At 44.9% G+C, this 23,653-nt stretch overlaps 1 protein-coding gene across 5 annotated transcripts in view; it reads right to left on the bottom strand.

Annotated features, from left to right (window-relative positions):
* The window catches only part of ARHGEF9 (Cdc42 guanine nucleotide exchange factor 9), a 626,906-nt gene that overhangs the window by 5,571 nt on the left and 597,682 nt on the right, over positions 1-23,653 (bottom strand). For all 5 annotated transcript variants that reach the window (XM_069747208.1, XM_069747209.1, XM_069747210.1 and 2 more), the window contains one exon: positions 9,340-9,408. In XM_069747208.1, the coding sequence (XP_069603309.1) occupies positions 9,340-9,408 (69 nt within the window). The remainder of the gene's footprint in view (positions 1-9,339; positions 9,409-23,653) is intronic.

Genomic DNA, 23,653 nt, shown 5'->3' with positions numbered 1-23,653 from the left:
CACCTTTTGCTTTTTTTACTGCTTTGCACACTTTTGGCATTCTCTTGATGAGCTTCAAGAGATAGTCACCGGGAATGGTCTCCCAACAATCTTGAAGGAGTTCCCAGAGATGCTTAGCACTTTTTGGCCCTTTTGCCTTCACTCTGCAGTCCAGCTCACTCAAAACCATCTCGATTGGGTTCAGGTCTGGTGACTGTGGAGGACAGGTCATCTGGCGTAGCACCCCATCACTCTCCTTCTTGGTCAAATATCCCTTACACAGCCTGGAGGTGTGTTTGGGGTCATTTTCCTGTTGAAAAATAAATGACGGTCCAACTAAACGCAAACTGGATGGAATAGCATGCCGCTGCAAGATGCTGTGGTAGCCATGCTGGTGGTTGGAACCAAAGATCTCAAATTTGGACTCATCAGACCAAAGCACAGATTTCCAATGGTCTTATGTCCATTGCTTGTGTTCTTTAGCCCAAACAAGTCTCTTCTGCTTGTTGCCTTTCCTTAGCAGTGGTTTCCTAGCAGCTATTTTACCATGAAGGCCTGCTGCACAGTCTTCTCTTAACAGTTGTTGTAGAGATGTGTCTGCTGCTAGAACTCTGTGTGGCATTGACCTGGTCTCTAACCTGAGCTGTTGTTAACCTGTGATTTCTGAGGCTGGTGACTCGGTGACTCGGATAAACTTATCCTCAGAAGCAGAGGTGACTCTTGGTCTTCCTTTCCTGGGGCGGTTCTCATGTGAGCCAGTTTCTTTGTAGCGCTTGATTGTTTTTGCCACTGCACTTGGGGACACTTTCAAAGTTTTTCCAATTTTTCAGACTGACTAACCTTCATTTCTTAAAGTAATGATGGCCACTTGTTTTTCTTTACCTAGCTGCTTTTTTCTTGCCATAATACAAATTCTAACAGTGTATTCAGTAGGACTGTCAGCTGTGTATCCACCAGACTTCTGCACAACACAACTGACGGTCCCAACACCATTTATAAGGCAAGAAATCTCACTTACTAAACCTGACAGGGCACACCTGTGAAGTGAAAACCATTCACGGTGACTACCTCTTGAAGCTCATCAAGAGAATGCCAAGAGTGTGCAAAGCAGTCATCAAAGCAAAAGGTGGATACTTTGAAGAACCTAGAATATAAGACATAATTTCAGTTGTTTCACACTTTTTTGTTAGGTATATAATTCCACATGTGTTAATTCATAGTTTTGATGCCTTCAGTGTGAATGTACCATTTTCATAGTCCTGAAAATACAGAAACATTTTTAAATGAGAAGGCGTGTCCAAACTTTTGGTCTGTACTGTATATATATATACACTGTGTGCAGAATTATTAGGCAAGTTGTATTTTAGAGGATTATTTTTATTATTGATCAACAACCATGTTCTCAATCAACCAAAAAGACTCATAAATATCAAAGCTTAATATTTTTGGAAGTTGGAGTGGTTTTTTTTTTTAGATTTGGCTATCTTAGGAGGCTATCTATTTGTGCAGGTAACTATTACTGTGCAGAATTATTAGGCAACTTAATAGAAACCAAATATATTCCCATCTCATTGTTTATTTTCACCAGGTAAACCAATATAACTGCACAAAATTTAGAAATAAACATTTCTGACATGCAAAAACAAAACCCCCCAAAATGAGTGACCAATATAGCCACCTTTCTTTATGATAACACTAACCAGCCTTCCATCCATAGATTCTGTCAGTTGCTTGATCTGTTTACGATCAACATTGCGTGCCGCAGCCACCACAGCCTCCCAGAGACTGTTCCGAGAGGTGAACTGTTTTCCCTCCCTGTAGATCTCACATTTTATGAGGGACCACAGGTTCTTTATGGGGTTCAGATCAGGTGAACAAGGGGGCCATGTCATTATTTTTTCTTCTTTGAGACCTTTACTGGCCAGCCACGCTGTGGAGTAGTTGGAGGCATGTGATGGAGCATTGTCCTGCATGAAAATCATGTTTTTCTTGAACAATACCGACTTCTTCCTGTACCACTGCTGGAAGAAGTTGTCTTCCAGAAACTGGCAGTAGGTCTGGGAGTTGAGCTTCACTCCATCCTCAACCCGAAAAGGTCCCACAAGTTCATCTTTGATGATACCAGCCCATACCAGTACCCCACCTCCTCCACCTTGCTGGCGTCTGAGTCGGAGTGGAGCTCTCTGCCCTTTACTGATCCTGCCTCTGGCCCATCAAGAGTCACTCTCATTTCATCAGTCCATAAAACCTTTGAAAAGTCAGTCGTAAGATATTTCTTGGCCCAGTCTTGTCGTTTTATCTTATGTTTCTTGTTCAAAGGTGGTTGCTTTTCAGCCTTCCTTACCTTGGCCATGTCCCTGAGTATCGCACACCTTGTGCTTTTGTTATTCCAGTAATGCTGCAGCTCTGAAATATGGCAAAACTTGTGGCAAATGGCATCTTGGTAGCTTCACGCTTGATTTTCCTCAATTCGTGGGCAGTTATTTTGCGCCTTTTTTTGCCAAACACGCTTCTTGCGACCCTGTTGGCTATTTGCCATGAAACGCTTGATTGTTCGGTGATCACGATTCAAAAGTTTGGCAATTTCAAGACTGCTGCATCCCTCTGCAAGACATCTCACAATTTTGGACTTTTCAGAGCCCATCAAATCTCTCTTCTGACCCATTTTGCCAAAGGAAAGGAAGTTGTCTAATAATTAAGCACATCTTATATCGGGTGTTGATGTCATTAGACAACACTCCTCCTCATTACAGAGATGCACATCACCTGATTTACTTCATTGGTAGTTGGCTCTCAAGCCTGAACAGCTTGGAGTAGGACAACATGTATAAAAAGTATCATGTGATCAAAATACAACTTGCCTAATAATTCTGCACACAGTGTATATATATATATATATATATATAATGCAGGTGACACTATGTTCGGATACACTCACAATACAGTTTCATTGAAAAATTCACCTGGAATCATCGATATACTTTAAAGCTTTCACATATGGGGATTTATGAGAGTAAAGTACTGTGCATAGGAGCTATAATCTCCAGCAATGAAGTGCAATGACCAGATTTGCCTTTTCTTTACTTAATTTCTTTAAAAAAGAAAAGTTTGTGAAAATGTCATGGGACCTTGGATCCTATGAACGATTTAGATTCTATTTAAAGATCTATTAGCCATTTTCAGGTATCAGCCATCTCTAGAAGAGTCAGAATAATCCATTGGTTTATTTTACTGTGAAAACTAATCTCCGCTGGTCAAAATGTGTCTTAAAGTTCTACTGAAACTTTTGATGATGCAGAATTGAAGATATAGTGTCTTGCACACCTTCTTCCTACTGGAAATAACTCTGGCTTTAAAATCCTTTCAGACTAAAAGGTCAATGTCTCAATGGCTCTTACTTGAAAGGGAACTCAAATGATGTTCTTTCCGAGAGGCAAGTTGAGCTAAGATTAAAATCAAGAAAGCTTAATGGCTTAAAGTGATTACAAAGTGCTGGACACCGCTCAGACACACTGCGCCACGTCTAGATGCATTGGAACAAGGGCCAGAATAGGCGCTGTATGCCCCTTTAAGAATTAGGTTACCCATAATTATTTTATTAAGTAGCTTCTCATTGCCTAAGCATCAAAAACTAAATATAGTATATAAAAATGTTTTTTTTTCTGTAGTTTTCATCTGCTCTGTTACCATTCGATGTGCCACAGGGCAGTATCCTAACAGATAGAGTCACAGGGGAAGAAAAAAACCCCCATAAAGACTAAATAGTAAGAGGCAATTATACAAAGAGACATTAATTATGTGCTTTCTCTGCTTGGAGTGTATAGAAAATGAATATGTAACAATCGCCAACAGAAATCATATTATGTATTGTGTCTGTTTATGCAAGCATTTATCATGACAGAATTACTGCCGCAAGCGCGCGGCTCGCTATTCATATGCGTTTTATTATGGCAGTTGCACTGGAAATGTAAGTCAATACTTGAATTAAATGGCTTTCAATGATAAAATAAAAAACATGACGATTTAGGTCAATACAGAAAATTTAGTGTTGATAGTCCCTTGAAGGTGGCATACAATGACTATGAAGGTTGCTGGCAACCGGTATGTGAAACAGATGTGTACCCTAATATGTGCGGTGTTCGACTGGGGCGCCAAGGGCCCACCAGTAACATTGACTTTGGGGGGCCCACGTTTCACCTGCATACAAATATTACACTACCCTCGTTTACAAATTTTCCTATATCTCTATATAATAATAAACTGGGTAGTTTAGTTAATGAATGATGAGATGCTTTTTTTTCTGTACAGAGTGAATCAAGTGAATGATTGCCAAGTACTGCCCATACAGGTGGATCGAGGGCCCACCGGGGGATTGCCCTTTTGGGCAGTCCGAGCCTGGACGTGTGATCCTCATGGAGAAACGTGTCTGCTACCGAGGACACTGCCTGGTGGAACCAGCAACTATATCATTTTTTGGTGCAAGTATTGATTTAGCATGGAGCACTGATGTTTCCACAGACAAGAATTGGGGCATCTTTTTAGAGTAGAAAGAGTTAAAAAAAAAACCTCCTCAAGTGACGCCTGTTTTTTCCCCAGGAGGAAATTAAAGTTTAATTTGATACAATCCGTACTGCCAAGTTCCTCGCTCCTGAACATGTGAGTGCCACGTGCCTCCTGTATTCCTGCAGTGAGCATCTGCCCAAGCATTTCTCCTTAATAAATATTGCAAGCTGTTTGAGTGTCTGAGAACACATCATGGAAGCAAAATGAAGAAATACTGCGGATTGAACCGCTGGGATTCTCCCTAACACCCAGCTTCTAATACAAAGCATAAGAGGGTTTCCTACAAAGGCAGGGGATAGCACTTGGGGAATTGCAGATGTTAACCATTTTACTTCTGGTATTACTGGATCAAAGTAGGCCAGATTCTAGTGAATACAATTCTAGAGATTGCAGATGCCATCTTCTAGCTGTGGGGAATGGCGTGTTTGAAATGGAAAGGTCTAAAACCGAATGCAGATGTGGAAACGGAGAGTTTTTAACTCATGATATCATGGACTGGGCTGTATGATTATTTTCTAGAGGAAGGCCTGAATACTGACCAGTGACTACCTCATCATCTGAATTAAACTGTGGGCTGACAGTCCAAAACAAAGTTTGCATGAATGAATCCTGGAGTTCTGTATGGCTAATGGCTTGATTCATGCTTGATGATCACTTTTAGAAATGCGCGAACCCGACGTATAAAGTTTGGGGTTCGTACTGGACACGTAGTGTCCGATGCTGAACTCTGAGCGTGGACTTCTCCACGAGGTCTGTTTTAGTGTTTGGAGTTCCGGAGAGAGAGATCTGGAGAGGGAGAGAGATCCAAAGAGCGAGAGAGAGACTCTGTTGACTGCTATAGGGTTCAGGTTCAGTTCTGGACTAAAGTTCGATCGACCCCCCCAACGAATCCGTACTTTCACAGGTCCGTTCATCCCTAATCATTTCATCTACATTGCTTTAGCTTTTTCCAAAATACATGATAAAAAGATGTACAGGAATATTCTAGAGTAGATCTAGCCATCATGCATGTAAAAATGTACATACCATAGAGGCAGATGTGGTTAACGGCTTTGCCCAAAAGTCATGGAAAGGGTGAATCTCGCGGTCTTAACTGCTGGCAGCGATTGACTGCAGTGGGCACGAATTAGGGCTGCACAGATGAAAGATTTATTTTCTTGGTCTGTCTGACTGTGAGAGAGAGATCACACTGCACTGCTTTCTTCCTAGCCTCAGATGGGTGGGTAGAAAAAAAACGATCCCACACGGACCATCCGAGCGGCATCCGATTTTTACAGATACATTTCTATTACAAACCTAGGAAGCTGTGTTTGATCAGGTAGGTTTTTTACTGTAGATGAATGAAAATTAATGGCATACGACATCACATGAACATAAAAAATGGACACACGGATGGCATATGGATAAAAATCGGATGATAATTAAGGAAAATAAACATCCGAGTTTTCTGGGTGATATTTGGGAAATTTATCATTCCCTCATCACCCTTAAGGTGATATGCCATTACTGAAATTAGTGAAGCAAAGACCAGCAGGGGACAAGGAAAATGTCAAAAATGTAGAAACAGTGGATTGGAAAAGTGAGAACATTTACTTTTGTTATTTAAAATCATATATAATTGATGCAAACAAATATAGGTCAGGAAAAAAACATGTAAACGGATTGTCCCCTAGTGGGCGACTCCTTTAAAGGCTCCCAATAAAAAATAAAAATCATACTTATCTCCTCTGCTCCGCTCTGAGCGCTGTATCCTCCAGTGATCATGTGACATTGTTTCTGTCATGTAAGCGCTGCAGCCGATCAGTGACTTCTGATACGTCAGAGCAGACATCTGATAGGCTGCGGCACTCACAGGACAGAAACAAAGTGATAAGATAACCGGGAGACACAGAGCTTAGAATGAAGCCGATCCCGGAGGTAAGTATGGCTTTCTTTTTTTATTCTGCACATCGGGAGTATTGAAAAGTCTAGCAGTGGACAACCCCTTCATGGAATTATCATTTTTGCACACTCCTAAAAATTATTTTCTAGCAATTTATGAATAAGAAATATTATTATCTGTATATAGGGATATGCAGGAGCTGGGAAAGATCTCATTACTCTGTGACTTTAAGGAGCAGCTTAGATTACAGCTGCAGTCAGGAGAGCACTAAGCCGCTTTAGCCAAAGGACTTTCCCTAAAGACCCGGTTGTGCAATAAATGCGGCAGACACGCTTACTAGTAATGCTCCGTCACATGAGTGCACTCAGAGGTACGTCCTGCGGTTTGTCTGCAGACTCCATTTCCCTTACGCATCATGTGTGCCATTACACTCCCAAGTGCCGGGTATGCGGCTGATAATACCGAGACCCTTTTATCAGCAGAGGGATTTGCAAGTGAAACAGTTAATCTAATAGAATGCTTCCCTAAAAAGTGATGACAGGAGGCATAGCGACATAGGGGGCCGCACACCCACCGCCGCGGCCTGTAACAATTATCTATCTATTTATTAATGTTTTTCTTTATTGTGTTTCAATTAAACTAAGTTATTGAAAGTTTCCTAAAGCAAAATGAATCCAGTTACTGCCACATGTATAGAAAAAAACCAATGTGGTGAGCAGGACAGAATTATTTATAGTGGTATCAAAGACCAGAACAAGCTTTTTTGTGCCAAGCCTTGCCTAAAAAAAAACATGTCCCCACCCCCCCAGGACAATTCCTCCCTGTCTCTTTTTGGCAGCCCTCACTTGAAAGGAAATAGAACAAGCTATGATAAAACAGTATGCGCCCATATAAATATAGCAAGACGCAGAACGGACTAATTATTATACTGTAGTTACAGACAAGTGGCAGGAAAAGACTTGCAAAATGGCTAAAAACAGACGGTTGTAGATATTTATAAATAACAGGGGTATGAAAGTAAATTTAAAGGGGCCTACAATCATGTTCTCTGCTCAGACTGATGCCGTGTCCAGAAGACCTGACCAAATATCAAAAGAGGAATTTCTCCTTATTCTCAGGTAGGATCCACCCTACAGCCTTAAACCTCTCAGCAATATTTTATGGGGCAACCAGAGGTAGTTATGTAAAGGTCACTACTCAACAATTAAAACAACACCTATATGTTTCCAATCCTTTGCTTCATTGCAGAGAAATCCTTATTTTTACCCATACTTAAGTTAGATTGCAAGTGCACTGGGTGCTGTGAGTGCACTGAGTGCTGTAAGTGCATTGGGTGCTGTAGCTGCGCTGGGTGCTGTAACTGTACTGAGCGCTGTAAGTGCATTGGGTGCTGTAACTGCACTGGGTGCTGTAACTGTATTGAGTGCTGTAAGTGCATTGGGTGCTGTAACTGTACTGAGCGCTGTAAGTGCACTGGGTGCTGTAAGTGCATTGGGTGCTGTAAGTGCTCTGGGTGCTGTAAGTGCATTGGGGGCTGTAATTGCACTGGGTGCTGTAACTGCACTGGGTGCTGTAAGTACATTGGGCGCTGTAAATGCACTGGGTGCTGTAAGTGCATTGGGGGCTGTAATTGCACTGGGTGCTGTAACTGCACTGAGCGCTGTAACTGCACTGGGCGCTGTAAGTGCACTGAATGCTGTAAGTGCACTGGGTGCTGTAACTGCACTGAGCGCTGTAACTGCACTGGGCGCTGTAAGTGCACTGAATGCTGTAAGTGCATTGGGTGCTGTAACTGCACTGGGTGCTGTAACTGTATTGAGTGCTGTAAGTGCATTGGGTGCTGTAACTGCACTGAGCGCTGTAACTGCACTGGGTGCTGTAAGTGCATTGGGTGCTGTAAGTGCTCTGGGTGCTGTAAGTGCATTGGGGGCTGTAATTGCACTGGGTGCTGTAACTGCACTGGGTGCTGTAAGTACATTGGGCGCTGTAAATGCACTGGGTGCTGTAAGTGCATTGGGGGCTGTAATTGCACTGGGTGCTGTAACTGCACTGAGCGCTGTAACTGCACTGAGCGCTGTAAGTGCACTGAATGCTGTAAGTGCACTGGGTGCTGTAAGTGCATTGGGGGCTGCAATTGCACTGGGTGCTGTAACTGCACTGAGCGCTGTAACTGCACTGAACGCTGTAAGTGCACTGGGTGCTGTAAGTGCATTGGGGTCTGTAATTGCACTGGGTGCTGTAACTGCACTGGGTGCTGTGACTGCACTGAGTGCTGTAAGTGCACTGGGTGCTGTAACTGCACTGAGCGCTGTAAGTGCATTGGGTGCTGTAAGTGCATTGGGCGCTGTAAGTGCATTTTGGGCTGTAAATGCATTTTGGGCTGTAAATACATTGGGGGCTGTAAGTGCACTTGCAGTCCATGGTTCATTTCCAGTTCTCCCTGCTATTCCTGAATACTTGATTGATAGCGGATAGTGAGACTTGTCTTTGACAATATTGTTTTAATTGTTGGACAATGACATACAACACTATTTCTGGTTGCCCCTTAAAACATTGCTTACAGGTTCTCGTTAAAGGGAACCTGTCACCGGGTTGTTTCCCCAACTTAAACTATAGCCACTGCTTTTAATGCCTATTTTACAGTATTTAGAAAGATATATATATATATATATATATATATATATATATATATATATATATATATATATATATATAGGGCTCACATGCCTTCTACATAGCTCAAAAATACCTTTTATAATCCTCCCATCCATATCATTGCTATTGCTCTGGTTGCTCCTCTCTCGTCAAGTAAAAGAGGAATTAAAGGTGGTGGCCATAGTTTATATTGGGAAAACTTGGTGACAGGATCCCCTTAAGCTTTGCTGAGTTAAAAAAAACAGATTTGCTTCGCTTACCTTTCTGCTTGCTTACTTTCCGCACAGTCATTGCTGCTTGCCTTTTCTGATATTCAGAAATTTCAAATCCTAAAGAAAATAATAGGAGACAACTTTATCCCTTCCACAATCATAATGCCCCTCAGCAGATCTCAGATTTAGAGAAGCACTCACATTGACTTTTTTTTACCCCTAAACATGTGTAAATGATAGTGTAGGATAAGTGTGTGAATCTACTCACCGATCGCCATGGTCTCCGGTGTCCAGTCCTGTTCTGAGTCATGTGACGGCGAATCAGACTCTCGTGATCACTCTATGCCCTATGCGCTAGCCGGAAGGCTCTTTTACAGTGAAAGTCTATGGGGTCTTGTTCTTACACTCCATAGACTTACATTGTAAGAGCCACTTCTGGGTCACAGTGAGTACCGAATTACCATTACGTGAGTCGAAAGAGGAGTGATGCTGGATACTAAAGAAGAAGGCAATCCATGACTTTATCGACACACTTGTACTGCCTTAACATTTTATACAGGTTTGGGGAAAGAATGATAGGAGTGTTTCCATAATCTAATATACATTTCAGTGTCTGTGATGTATAATTATTAATTAACTGTATGTGCTCAAGGAGTTTATCATGTCTAAGTAAGTATCTTGGAAACATAGTGAGTCAATAAAAATGCTCCGAACATATTCTTTAATTTTTTTGTATTAACATGATCTTTTAAGGCCAATGCTAAAAAATATCCTAGGCTCACCTATAACCAAATAATGTTGTCTATTGAAAACAATATTGTAGTTGTAGCAGCCTTACCCCCCCAATAGTTATTTAAAATTGGTCTCTTTCATTATGAAAGAAGCTATTCACAAGTATTACATGTGAATGGTAATGCCATATCAGTCAATGTGTGCCCCTTTAACATGTCAAGCGATAAATGCCATGAGACCCATCTACAGGCCGCCTGTTTCAGAGCGTTTGCCCCTCATCAGTATAGAACAAATGACAATAGCCTTGAAGCAACTTGGAGGTAGGACTGGTACTACTTAACCATTTAAGAACCAGGGAATTAATTAAGAACTACAAGCTGTAGTTTTGAATAGCATCATTCATTTTGGCAGAGAAAGTACTGAAAAATGGGCAAAAAATCCATGTAGTTTGGAATGGTAAAAAAAAGCAAGAGTGGTAGAGGGGAGGGTAGTTTTGTAAAAAAAATCCCCTGGAACCTTGATTATGGTAATACCAAACATGCATCAATTTTTTTTTTTACTATTTAAGTGATGAAAATGCTTTGTGACGCCATGTTCCAAGACCCGGAACATTTTTCTTTTTCTTTTGATAGTGCGGAGTGAGGGCTTGTTTTTTGCACGTTGAGTTGATATTATTATTGATATCAATTTCACGTACATATGATGCATTGATTACATATTAATACCAATAGGTGACCAAAAAAACGCCACAATTCTGGGGTTTTGATTTTTTTTTCTCTTTACGGTATTCACCGTAGTGGTTAATTAATTCGATATTTTCATAGATAAGACTTTTACAGGCACCATTTGTTTAGTTTTGTTCCTTTTTTTTCCCTTCTCTTTATTTTTAACAGGTGAAAGGGTGTTGATTTGAATTTTGATATATATTTTTTAAGATATATCTAATATATAAAGCTGAATGTGTATGTGTATGTGTGTGTGTATGTGTGTATGTCCGGGATTGGCATCTGCACCGTCGCAGCTACAGCCACAAAATTTTGCACAGTCACACATCTGGACCCCCAGAGCGTCATAGGCTATGTTGTGAGGCGAAATTTTAACCCCGCGCTTTCCAATTCACCAAACAATTTTGCCCCTATCTACATAATGGGGAAAAAAGTGAAAGGAAAAGTGTTGGAGGCGTCGCAGCTACAGCCACTAAATTTTGCACAGTCACACGTCTGGACCCCGAGAGCGTCATAGGCTATGTTGTGAGGTGAAATTTTAACCCCGCGCTTTCCAATTCACCAAACAATTTTGTCCCTATCTACATAATGGGGAAAAAGTGAAAGGAAAAGTGTTGGAGGCGTCGCAGCTACAGCCACTAAATTTTGCACAGTCACACGTCTGGACCCCGAGAGCGTCATAGGCTATGTTGTGAGGTGAAATTTTAACCCTGCGCTTTCCAATTCACCAAACAATTTTGCCCCTATCTACATAATGGGGAAAAGTGAAAGGAAAAGTGTTGGAGGCAAATTGACAGCTGCCAGATGTGAACAAGGGGGACTTAAAGAATGAGAGCGATGGCGCCAAAGAGTATATACCGTACAGTTGCTAAGGTGGGGCCCCGACATAGGATACTCACCACACACGGGGATATGAACACACACACAAAATGCGCCACACACTACCACGTGCTTGAACACATATTACCCTCAACACACATTTCACCACACATACACCAACCTCGCCACATAAAAGTCGAAACACAAAAGTCGCCGCTCAAAACTCGTCACGCGCAAAACTCGCCACATGCAAAAACTAGGCTCACGCAAAACTCGCCACAAGTGCAAAACTCACCTCATGGAAAACTCGCCACACGCAAAACTTGCACACGCGGAAAAATTGCCACATGCACAAAAGTTGCAACACATGCAAAAGTTGCCTCACACAAAACTTGCACATACTCAAAAGGCACCACACATAAAACTCGCCACACGCAACACTTGGCATGCGCAAAACTTGCTGCACACAACTTGCTACACTAACCTGTCACATGCAACTCGACACACACAAAGTTGCTACACGCATGTCCCCACACAAAACTCATCTCACAAAAGTCGCTACATGCATGTCGCCACACACAACTCAACACACACAACTTGACAAACGAAACTCACCCTAAAACACACACAAGTCTGGTATTATCCTTCAAAAATAAAAATCTGATTAATAAGCAGACAAACTACAAGAGCAACAAATGTACCATATAGGAAATACGGCAGCTGTCAGTCACATGACCTGTCTATTATGTGTATGTGTGAGCTAATATATACAGCCAGGGGGAGGGATTCCTGTTGGCTGGGGATTTATCAGGCTGCCAATTAAGCTTACAAATACTGAGGTAAAAATACTGAGCAAATAACGTGTGAACGAGGTCTAATACAGAAGGAGATGACACACAGGTATATACTATATACAGGGGAGATGACACACAGATATATACTATATACAGGAGAGATGACACACAGGTATATACTATATACAGGAGGAGATGACATACAGGTATATGTTATATATAGAAGATGACATACAGGTATATACTATATACAGTAGGAGATTACACACATATATACAGTGGGGCAAAAAAGTATTTAGTCAGTCAGCAATAGTGCAAGTTCCGCCACTTAAAAAGATGAGAGGCGTCTGTAATTTACATCATAGGTAGACCTCAACTATGGGAGACAAACTGAGAAAAAAAAATCCAGAAAATCACATTGTCTGTTTTTTTAACATTTTATTTGCATATTATGGTGGAAAATAAGTATTTGGTCAGAAACAAAATTTCATCTCAATACTTTGTAATATATCCTTTTTTGGCAATGACAGAGGTCACACGTTTTCTGTAAGTCTTCACAAGGTTGCCACACACTGTTGTTGGTATGTTGGCCCATTCCTCCATGCAGATCTCCTCTAGAGCAGTGATGTTTTTGGCTTTTCGCTTGGCAACACGGACTTTCAACTCCCTCCAAAGGTTTTCTATAGGGTTGAGATCTGGAGACTGGCTAGGCCACTCCAGGACCTTGAAATGCTTCTTACGAAGCCACTCCTTCGTTGCCCTGGCGGTGTGCTTTGGATCATTGTCATGTTGAAAGACCCAGCCACGTTTCATCTTCAATGCCCTTGCTGATGGAAGGAGGTTTGCACTCAAAATCTCACGATACATGGCCCCATTCATTCTTTCATGTACCCGGATCAGTCGTCCTGGCCCCTTTGCAGAGAAACAGCCCCAAAGCATGATGTTTCCACTACCATGCTTTACAGTAGGTATGGTGTTTGATGGATGCAACTCAGTATTCTTTTTCCTCCAAACACGACAAGTTGTGTTTCTACCAAACAGTTCCAGTTTGGTTTCATCAGACCATAGGACATTCTCCCAAAACTCCTCTGGATCATCCAAATGCTCTCTAGCAAACTTCAGACGGGCCCAGACATGTACTGGCTTAAGCAGTGGGACACGTCTGGCACTGCAGGATCTGAGTCCATGGTGGCGTAGTGTGTTACTTATGGTAGGCCTTGTTACATTGGTCCCAGCTCTCTGCAGTTCATTCACTAGGTCCCCCCGCGTGGTTCTGGGATTTTTGCTCACCGTTCTTCTGATCATTCTGACCTCACAGGGTGGGATTTTGCGTGGAGCCCCAGATCGAGGGAGATTATCAGTGGTCTTGTATGTTTAAACAGGTGCCATTACTACAGGTAATGAGTGGAGGAAAGAGGAGACTCTTATAGAAGAAGTTACAGGTCTGTGAGAGCCAGAAATCTTGATTGTTTGTTTCTGACCAAATACTTATTTTCCACCATAATATACAAATAAAATGTTAAAAAAACAGACAATGTGATTTTCTGGATTTTTTTTTCTCAGTTTGTCTCCCATAGTTGAGGTCTACCTATGATGTAAATTACAGACGCCTCTCATCTTTTTAAGTGGTGAAACTTGCACTATTGCTGACTGACTAAATACTTTTTTGCCCCACTGTATACTATATACAGGGGAGATGACACACAGGTATATACTATATACAGGAGGAGATGACATACAGGTATATACTATATATAGAAGGAGATGACATACAGGTATATACTATATATAGGAGATGATGACATACAGGTATATACTATATACAGGGGAGATGACACACAGCAGGTATATACTATATACAGGTGAGATGACATACAGGTATATACTATATACAGGAGATGACATACAGGTGTATACTATATATAAGGGAGATGACAAACATGTACAGTTAGGTCCATATATATTTGGACAGAGACAACATTTTTCTAATTTTGGTTATAGACATTACCACAATGAATTTTAAACAAAACAATTCAGGTGCAGTTGAAGTTCAGACTTTCAGCTTTCATTTGAGGGCATCCACATTAAAATTGGATGAAGGGTTTAGGAGTTTCAGCTCCTTAACATGTGCCACCCTGTTTTTAAAGGGACCAAAAGTAATTGGACAATTGACTACAAGGCTATTTCATGGACAGGTGTGGGCAATCCATTCGTTAAGTCATTCTCAATAAAGCAGATAAAAGGCCTGGAGTTGATTTGAGGTGTGGTGCTTGCATTTGGAAGGTTTTGTTGTGAAGTAAACATGCGGTCAAAGAAGCTCTCTATGCAGGTGAAACAAGCCATCCTTACGCTGCAAAAAACAGAAAAAACCCATCCGAGAAACTGCTAAAATATTAGGAGTGGCAAAATCTACAGTTTGGTACATCCTGAGAAAGAAAGAAAGCACTGGTGAACTCATCAATGCAAAAAGACATGGGCGCCCACAGAAGACAACAGTTGTGGATGATCGCAGAATAATCTCCATGGTGAAGAGAAACCCCTTCACAACAGCTAACCAAGTGACCAACACTTTCCAGGGTGTAGGCATATCAATATCCAAATCTACCATAAAGAGAAGACTGCATGAAAGTAAATACAGAGGGTTCACTGCACGGTGCAAGCCACTCATAGGCATCAAGAATAAAAAGGCTAGACTGGACTTTGCTAAAAACATCTAAAAAAGTCAGCACAGTTCTGGAATAACATTCTTTGGACAGATGTAACCAAGATCAACCTCTACCAGAATGATGGAAAGAGAAAAGTATGGCGAAGGCGAGGAAAAGCTCATGATCCAAAACATACCACATCATCTGTAAAACACGGCGGAGGCAGTGTGATGGCTTTGGCATGCATGGCTGCCAGTGGCACTGGGTCACTAGTGTTTAGGCTGGGGTCACATTGCGTTTTGGTCAGAGCGCTAACGGACAGCGTTGCACGGCGAAATTAACGCCATGCAACGCGTCCGTTAGCGCTCCCATTGCCCGCAATGTACCAGCGCATTGCTAGCGCGTGTCATTTTCGGCACGCGCTAGCGACGCGCCGGTCTTTTGTAGCGCGCCTCGGACGCTGCTTGCAGCGTCCGCGGCGCGCCCGAGGTCCGTTCCCCGCTCTCGCAGATCGGGGATCTGCGAGAGCGGGGACGTTAACGCGACCCCGAAACGCGACCCTTTAAAAACATTGCGTTAGCGCAATCCGCTAGCGCTAGCGCTAAACGGATTGCACTAACGCAATGTGACCCTAGCCTTATTGATGATGTGACACAGGACCGAAGCAGCCGAATTAATTCTGAGGTATTCAGAGCCATAATGTGTGCTCAGATCCAGCTCTGCAGCCAAACTGATTGGTCGTCATTTCATACTACAGATGGACAATGTTAGGAGTCGAGTTTCCTCTGCTGCACAGGGGGAATCTCGATCCGTGTCTGCTGCGGTCTCCCATTCGGTATCGGCCGCAGTGGGCTCTGCTCAGCGGAGACGTCGCTCCCAGCGTCTCGCTGGGGCTGATTCGGTGCATAGGGTCACTACTGCCTTTTCTGGCTTTCCTATGGTACCCTGCACTGATCTGCGGCGAGCGAGCCTCTCTGGGACTAAGTCCTTGTTTACTCACACTGAGCATGCCCAGGGCAGGGTCTCCCATTGGAGGTCGAGGGCCACATGTTCGGTCACATGCTCAGGTGCTGCAGTACATTCCATTGGTCCTTCTGGAAGGTCCTGAAAGGGCAAAACATGCTCAGGTACTGCAGCACTTTCCATTGGTCCTTCTGGAAGGTCCTGAAAGGGCAAAAACTTCAGTAGCAGCTTCCTGTGCTGCAACTATATAAACTGCGCATGACCGCACGGCCATGCGCTAGTATCGTCTTTTGCTATATGCTTTGCGCCAATGTGGTCATGTGTTTGTATGTGTTCAGGGACCGGCTGAAATAAGCCCCTAGAATGCTGGCACCTCCGGCGAGGAGATTGTGTATAAGTGTGTTCAGGGACCCGGCTGAAATAAGCCCCTAGAATGCTGGCTCCTCCGGCGAGGAGATTGAGTATGCATGTATGACCACTCACTGCTCACATCTGGGTAGTTGGCCTGTGCCTCTGTGAAAGTCTAACAGGGCACAGAGCTCACCTCTCGCGGTTACTCTGTGAAGCTAACAGAGTTAGTATATACCGCCATATAGAGCCGCCATTATTTAGCAGCAGGTACTTTCCTGCACGGTGGATCCCGGGTTGCGAACGCACCAATTCCTTTTAATAAACAATATATTTGGTGCGTTCCGCCAACCCTAACAGTATACTAGCGCCAGGATCTGGCTAAATAATGGCGGATGAACAGCGATTGCAGGGGTACATCCAGCTGCTGGAGGGCCGGTTGGCGTCTCTTGAGCGTGCAACCTCGGCGGTGGATGTTACCGCAATAGCTGTTCAGGCTGCTAGCGTGGCTGCAGCAGCTTTACCCACTGCCACCTCTGTTCCGACCCTATCTCACCTTCCTTTGCCTGAGAGATACTCTGGGGACAGTAAGTCCTGTAGGGGTTTCGTGAGCCAATGTGGTATACACCTCGAGCTCCTGGCTGCACGTTTCCCTACTGAGCGGGCAAAGGTGGGATTCATAATCTCCCTCTTGTCGGACAGAGCGTTGGAGTGGGCTACGCCGCTGTGGGAGCGCAACGATCATGTGGTGCGGAGTGTTCCTCGGTTTCTGGACTCTCTGAAACAGGTCTTTTTAGGACCTCAAGTCACCCATGATACAGCGCTCCAACTGCTGGCTTTGACTCAGGGTTCAACCATGGTCAGCCATTTTGCTGTTCTCTTCCGGACTTTAGCGTCTGAGTTGGAATGGCCAGATAAAACCCTCATTCCCGTATTTTGGAGGGGGCTGGCTGACCATGTGAAGGACGCTTTGGCCACTAGGGAGATTCCCGCCACACTGGAGGAGCTCATAGCCATATCTACTCGCATAGACCTTCGTTTTCACGAGCGAAGGTTGGAGCGAGCCCAGTGTAGGCAGAGGTTTCGGCTGGCTCCCACCTTCGCCAAACCTTTGGAATCCCCAGTCCAGGCGTCTGAGTCACATGAGGCCTTAGAGGTGACACGAGCGGGATCCAAGTCTCAGTCCGCCCGTGCACATAAGGTCCGTCATGTTTGCCGGCAGTCAGGACATCTTGCCTCCAAGGGTCCTCAGTGGTCGGGGAAACGTCAGCGTCTAGTGGCAGTTGGAGGAGGTACACTAGACACGGCGACGTTTACCTCAAAGTTGTCCTTCAAGGGGACAATTACCATAGGCCCATCCACTCTTATGGTCGAGCTATGCGTGGATTCTGGGGCAGAGGGTAATTTTATGTCTTCCTCTTTTGCCCAGCGTCACGCAATACCCTTGGTGATGCTCGCCAAGCCTGTAACCGTTCGAGTGGTAAATGGGTCAACACTACCCTCACAGATTACCCACCAAACCATTCCTTTCACGCTTTCTGTGTCTCCATCACATCAGGAGATAATCTCCCTATTAGTCATTCCTGAGGGAATTGATAAGGTCCTGTTGGGGATACCATGGCTTCGCTACCATTCTCCTCATATTGAGTGGTCCTCTGGGAGAATTTTGGGATGGAGTAAATCCTGCGAGGGTAGATGTCAGAGGGAGTGCGTTCAGGTTGCTACTACACAGGTACCCGCAGATCTTTCCTCTCTCCCCAAGCACTATTGGCCCTATGCAGACGTGTTCTCCAAAAGAGCTGCGGAGACCCTTCCGCCTCACCGCCCCTATGACTGTCCTATTGTCCTCTTGCCTGGTGCTGAGCCTCCCCGGGGTCGAGTCTATCCGTTATCTCTCCCGGAGACGGAGGCAATGTCTCAGTACATCCAAGAGAATCTGGCAAGAGGATTCATTAGGAAGTCAGTGTCACCGGCAGGGGCTGGGTTCTTCTTCGTTCAGAAGAAGACTGGAGACTTACGTCCATGCATAGACTACAGGGGTCTTAACGCCATCACCGTTAAGAACAAGTACCCGTTACCCCTGATATCTGAGCTGTTTGATAGGCTACGGGGAGCGAGGGTATTTACGAAGTTAGATGTGCGGGGTGCTTACAACCTGATTCGCATCCGTGAGGGGGATGAATGGAAGACGGCTTTTAACACCAGGGATGGGCACTATGAATATCTGGTGATGCCCTTCGGGCTCTGTAATGCCCCAGCCGTTTTCCAAGACTTTGTGAACGACATCTTCCGGGATATGCTCACCACCTCGGTCGTAGTCTATCTGGATGATATTCTCATCTTCTCTCCAGATATTGACTCCCATCGGAGAGATGTTCGCAAAGTCTTCGACCTCTTACGGGCAAACTCCCTCTACGCCAAGTTGGAGAAGTGTGTGTTTGAGCAGGAGTCCTTGCCTTTCCTTGGTTATATCATCTCTGCCCAGGGTTTGGCTATGGATCCTGCCAAGCTACAGGCTGTAATGGACTGGCAGGAACCCCATTCTTTTAAAGCGGTGCAGCGCTTTATGGGGTTCATTAATTACTATCGCCAGTTCATTCCACACTTCTCAACTTTGGTAGCTCCCTTGGTTGCCCTCACCAAGAAGGGAGCAAATCCCAAGTTGTGGTCAGAGGAGGTCTCCAAAGCTTTTCTCTCGATCAAGTCACACTTCGCTAGCGCTCCCATCCTACATCGCCCCGATGTTGATAAACCATTTATCTTGGAGGTGGATGCCTCATCCGTTGGTGCTGGAGCAGTCCTTTTCCAAAAGGATGCTCAAGGTCGGAAGCATCCTTGCTTCTTCTTCTGCAAGACCTTCACACCAGCAGAGAGGAATTATTCTATCGGGGACAGGGAGTTGCTAGCCATGAAGTTGGCTTTTTCAGAGTGGAGACATCTCTTGGAGGGAGCTCGCTTTCCCTTCCAAGTCTTCACTGACCACAAGAACTTGCTATATCTACAAACGGCCCAGCGGCTGAATTCTCACCAGGCTAGATGGTCCCTGTTCTTCTCCCGCTTCCATTTTACTCTTCATTTCCTCTCCGGGGAGAAGAACGTTCGTGCTGACGCTCTCTCCCGCTCCGTAGTGTCATCGGAGGAGGAGGAGCCTCGGCTTATTGTCCCATCTGAGAGCCTGAGAACTGTAGCTCCGGTTTCGCTAGAGTCTGTGCCCCCGGGCAAGACTTTCGTACCAGCTAACTTGCGACCGGAGGTTCTCTCTTGGGCTCACTCCTCCAGAGTGGGTGGGCATTTTGGGACCAGGAGGACATCTGAGCTTTTGGCGAGAACATACTGGTGGCCGCATATGGCCCGAGATGTCAGGGACTATATTCAGGCGTGCGTTTCTTGCGCCCAGAATCGGTCTCCTCGGCAACGGCCTGCTGGGTTGCTTTACCCTCTACCGGTGGCAGACAGGCCCTGGGAGATGGTCGGGATGGACTTTGTGGTGGGTCTACCCAAGTCGCGTGGCTGCTCCATTATTTGGGTTGTCACCGACCATTTCTCCAAGATGGTGCATTTGGTGCCGCTTCCTCGGTTACCCTCAGCACGGGCCTTGGCGGTGTTGTTCATTAAACACATTTTCCGATTGCATGGTATGCCTGATAAGATTGTCAGTGATCGGGGTCCCCAGTTCGCATCTCGGTTTTGGAGAGAGCTCTGCTGTTTACTCAGCATAGAGTTAAACCTCTCCTCTGCATACCATCCCAAGACGAATGGGTTGGTGGAGAGAACCAACCAGACTCTGGTGACATATTTGCGACATTTTGTCTCTGCTAGGCAGGATGACTGGGCATCTTTGCTACCTTGGGCGGAATTTGCCCTGAACAACGCCGTAGCCGATTCCACTGGTCAAACTCCTTTTCTCCTTAATTACGGCCAGCATCCGCGTGTCCCTGTGCTCATGCCCGTGTCATCCACCGATTCTAGGGTGGCAGACTGGGCGGTGGAGGCACGTGACATCTGGGACCGCACACAGGATGCCATCCGGGCCTCCAAGGAGAGAATGAGGGTTTCGGCTGATACACACCGGCGCCCCGCTCCGGTCTTTTCTCCTGGCGACTTAGTGTGGCTCTCCGCCCGCAACATCAGGCTGCGAGTTGAGTCCACTAAGTTTGCTCCTCCCTACATTGGCCCGTTTAAGGTTCTGGAACAGGTCAACCCTGTGGTCTACCGTTTGGCTATTCCTCCACGCCTTGGTATCACCGATACTTTCCACATTTCCCTCTTAAAGCCCGTTCATTTGTCCCGGTTTTCCGAGTCATCTGCTGGGACATCGGGTTCATCCACGGATGAGTTTGAGGTGAATGCTATTGTGGGGTGCAAGGTGGTACGTGGCAAGAAATTTTATCTGGTGGACTGGAAGGGTCACGGCCCAGAGGATAGAACCTGGGAGCCTGTGGAGCACATTCGGGCTCCGCTGCTTATCGCAGCTTTTGAGCGTAGTGAGGCTCAAGGAGGGGGGGGCCCTAGGAGGGGGGTAATGTTAAGAGTCGAGTTTCCTCTGCTGCACAGGGGGAATCTCGGTCCGTGTCTGCTGCGGTCTCCCATTCGGTATCGGCCGCAGTGGGCTCTGCTCAGCGGAGACGTCGCTCCCAGCGTCTCGCTGGGGCTGATTCGGTGCATAGGGTCACTACTGCCTTTTCTGGCTTTCCTATGGTACCCTGCACTGATCTGCGGCAAGCGAGCCTCTCTGGGACTAAGTCCTTGTTTACTCACACTGAGCATGCCCAGGGCAGGGTCTCCCATTGGAGGTCGAGGGCCACATGTTCGGTCACATGCTCAGGTGCTGCAGTACATTCCATTGGTCCTTCTGGAAGGTCCTGAAAGGGCAAAACATGCTCAGGTACTGCAGCACTTTCCATTGGTCCTTCTGGAAGGTCCTGAAAGGGCAAAAACTTCAGTAGCAGCTTCCTGTGCTGCAACTATATAAACTGCGCATGACCGCACGGCCATGCGCTAGTATCGTCTTTTGCTATATGCTTTGCGCCAATGTGGTCATGTGTTTGTATGTGTTCAGGGACCCGGCTGAAATAAGCCCCTAGAATGCTGGCACCTCCGGCGAGGAGATTGTGTATAAGTGTGTTCAGGGACCCGGCTGAAATAAGCCCCTAGAATGCTGGCTCCTCCGGCGAGGAGATTGAGTATGCATGCATGACCACTCACTGCTCACATCTGGGTAGTTGGCCTGTGCCTCTGTGAAAGTCTAACAGGGCACAGAGCTCACCTCTAGCGGTTACTCTGTGAAGCTAACAGAGTTAGTATATACCGCCATATAGAGCCGCCATTATTTAGCAGCAGGTACTTTCCTGCACGGTGGATCCCGGGTTGCGAACGCACCAATTCCTTTTAATAAACAATATATTTGGTGCGTTCCGCCAACCCTAACAGACAATGACCCAAAACATAAAGTCAAAGCAACCCAGGAGTTTATTAAAGCAAAGAAGTGGAATATTCTTGAATGGCCAAGTCAGTCAGCTGATCTCAACCCAATTGAGCATGCATTTCACTTGTTAAAGACTAAACTTCAGACAGAAAGGCCCACAAACAAACAGCAACTGTTTCACCGCAGTGAAGACCTGGCAGAGCATCAAAAAGGAGGAAACACAGCGTCTGGTGATGTCCATGAGTTCAAGTCTTCAGGCAGTCATTGCTAAGAAAGGGTTTTCAACCAAGTACTAAAAATGAACATTTTATTTAAAATTATTGAATCTGTCCAATATTTTTGGTCCCTTTAAAAACAGGGTGGCACATCTTAAGGAGCTGAAACTCCTAAACCCTTCACCCAATTTTAATGTGGATACCCTCAAATGAAAGCTGAAAGTCTGAACTTCAACTGCACCTGAATTGTTTTGTTTAAAATTCATTGTGGTAATGTCTATAACCAAAATTAGAAAATTGTTGTCTCTGTCCAAACATATATGGACCTAACTGTATATACTTAGGTGAAAATGAGAGGTGTGAGGTAAAAATGAAAAGGTTGTGAGTGCAAAATGAGAGGAGTGAGGGAAAATAGTGCAGTGATAGGAAAATGACAGTGACAGATGTGAGGTCGAAATGACAAGTGTTAGTGGGGAATGAGAGGAGTGAGGGAGAAAATGAGAGGTGTGAGGGAGAAAATTAGAGATGTGAGGGGGAAAATGAAAGATGTGATTGGGAAAATGAGAGGCGTGATGGGAAAATAAGAGAAGTGAGGTGCTATAACTAACCACAGATATTTACTATGCCCAGGCAACGCCGGGCTCTTCAGCTAGTCTAATATATAAAGCTGAATGTGTGTGTGTATGTGTGTGTGTGTATGTCCGGGATTGGCATCTGAACTGTCGCAGCTACAGTTACAAAATTTTGCACAGTCAAACATCTGAACCCCGAGAGCATCATAGGCTATGTTGTGAGGTGAAATTTTAACCCCGCGCTTTCCAATTCACCAAACAATTTTGCAACTATCTACATAATGGGGAAAAAGTGAAAGGAAAAGTGTTGGAGGCGTCGCAGCTACAGCCACTAAATTTTGCACAGTCACACGTCTGGACCCCGAGAGCGTCATAGGCTATGTTGTGAGGTGAAATTTTATCCCCGCGCTTTCCAATTCACCAAACAATTTTGCCCCTATCTACATAATGGGAAAAAATGAAAGGAAAAGTGTAGGAGGCAAATTGACAGCTGCCAGATGTGAACAAGGGGGACTTAAAGAATGAGAGCGATGGCGCCAAAGAGTATATACCGTACAGTTGCTAAGGTGGGGCCCCGACATGGGATACTCACCACACACGGGGATATGAACACACACAAAATGCGCCACACACTACCACATGCTTGAACACATATTACCCTTAGCACACATTTCACCACAAATACACCAACCTCGCCACATAAAAGTCGAAACACAAAAGTCGCCACTCAAAACTCGCCACGCGTAGAACTCGCCACATGCAAAAACTAGGCAATTGCAAAACTCGCCACAAGTGCAAAACTCACCTCATGGAAAACTCACCACACGCAAAACTTGCACACGTGGAAAAATTGCCACATGCACAAAAGTTGCAACACATGCAAAAGTTGCCTCACACAAAACTTGCACATACTCAAAAGGTACCACACATAAAGCTCGCCACGCGCAAAACTCGCCATGCGCAAAACTTGCTGCACACAACTTGCTACACTAACCTGTCACATGCAACTCGACACACAAAAAGTTGCTACACGCATGTTGCCACACAAAACTCATCTCACAAAAGTCACTACATGCATGTCGTCACACGCAACTCAACACACACAACTTGACAAACGAAACTCG

This window comes from Ranitomeya imitator, chromosome 2 (genome assembly GCF_032444005.1).
Source record: "Ranitomeya imitator isolate aRanImi1 chromosome 2, aRanImi1.pri, whole genome shotgun sequence".
Classification (NCBI taxonomy): Eukaryota; Metazoa; Chordata; class Amphibia; order Anura; family Dendrobatidae; genus Ranitomeya; species Ranitomeya imitator.
This window is presented reverse-complemented; position numbering and strand designations above follow the sequence as displayed.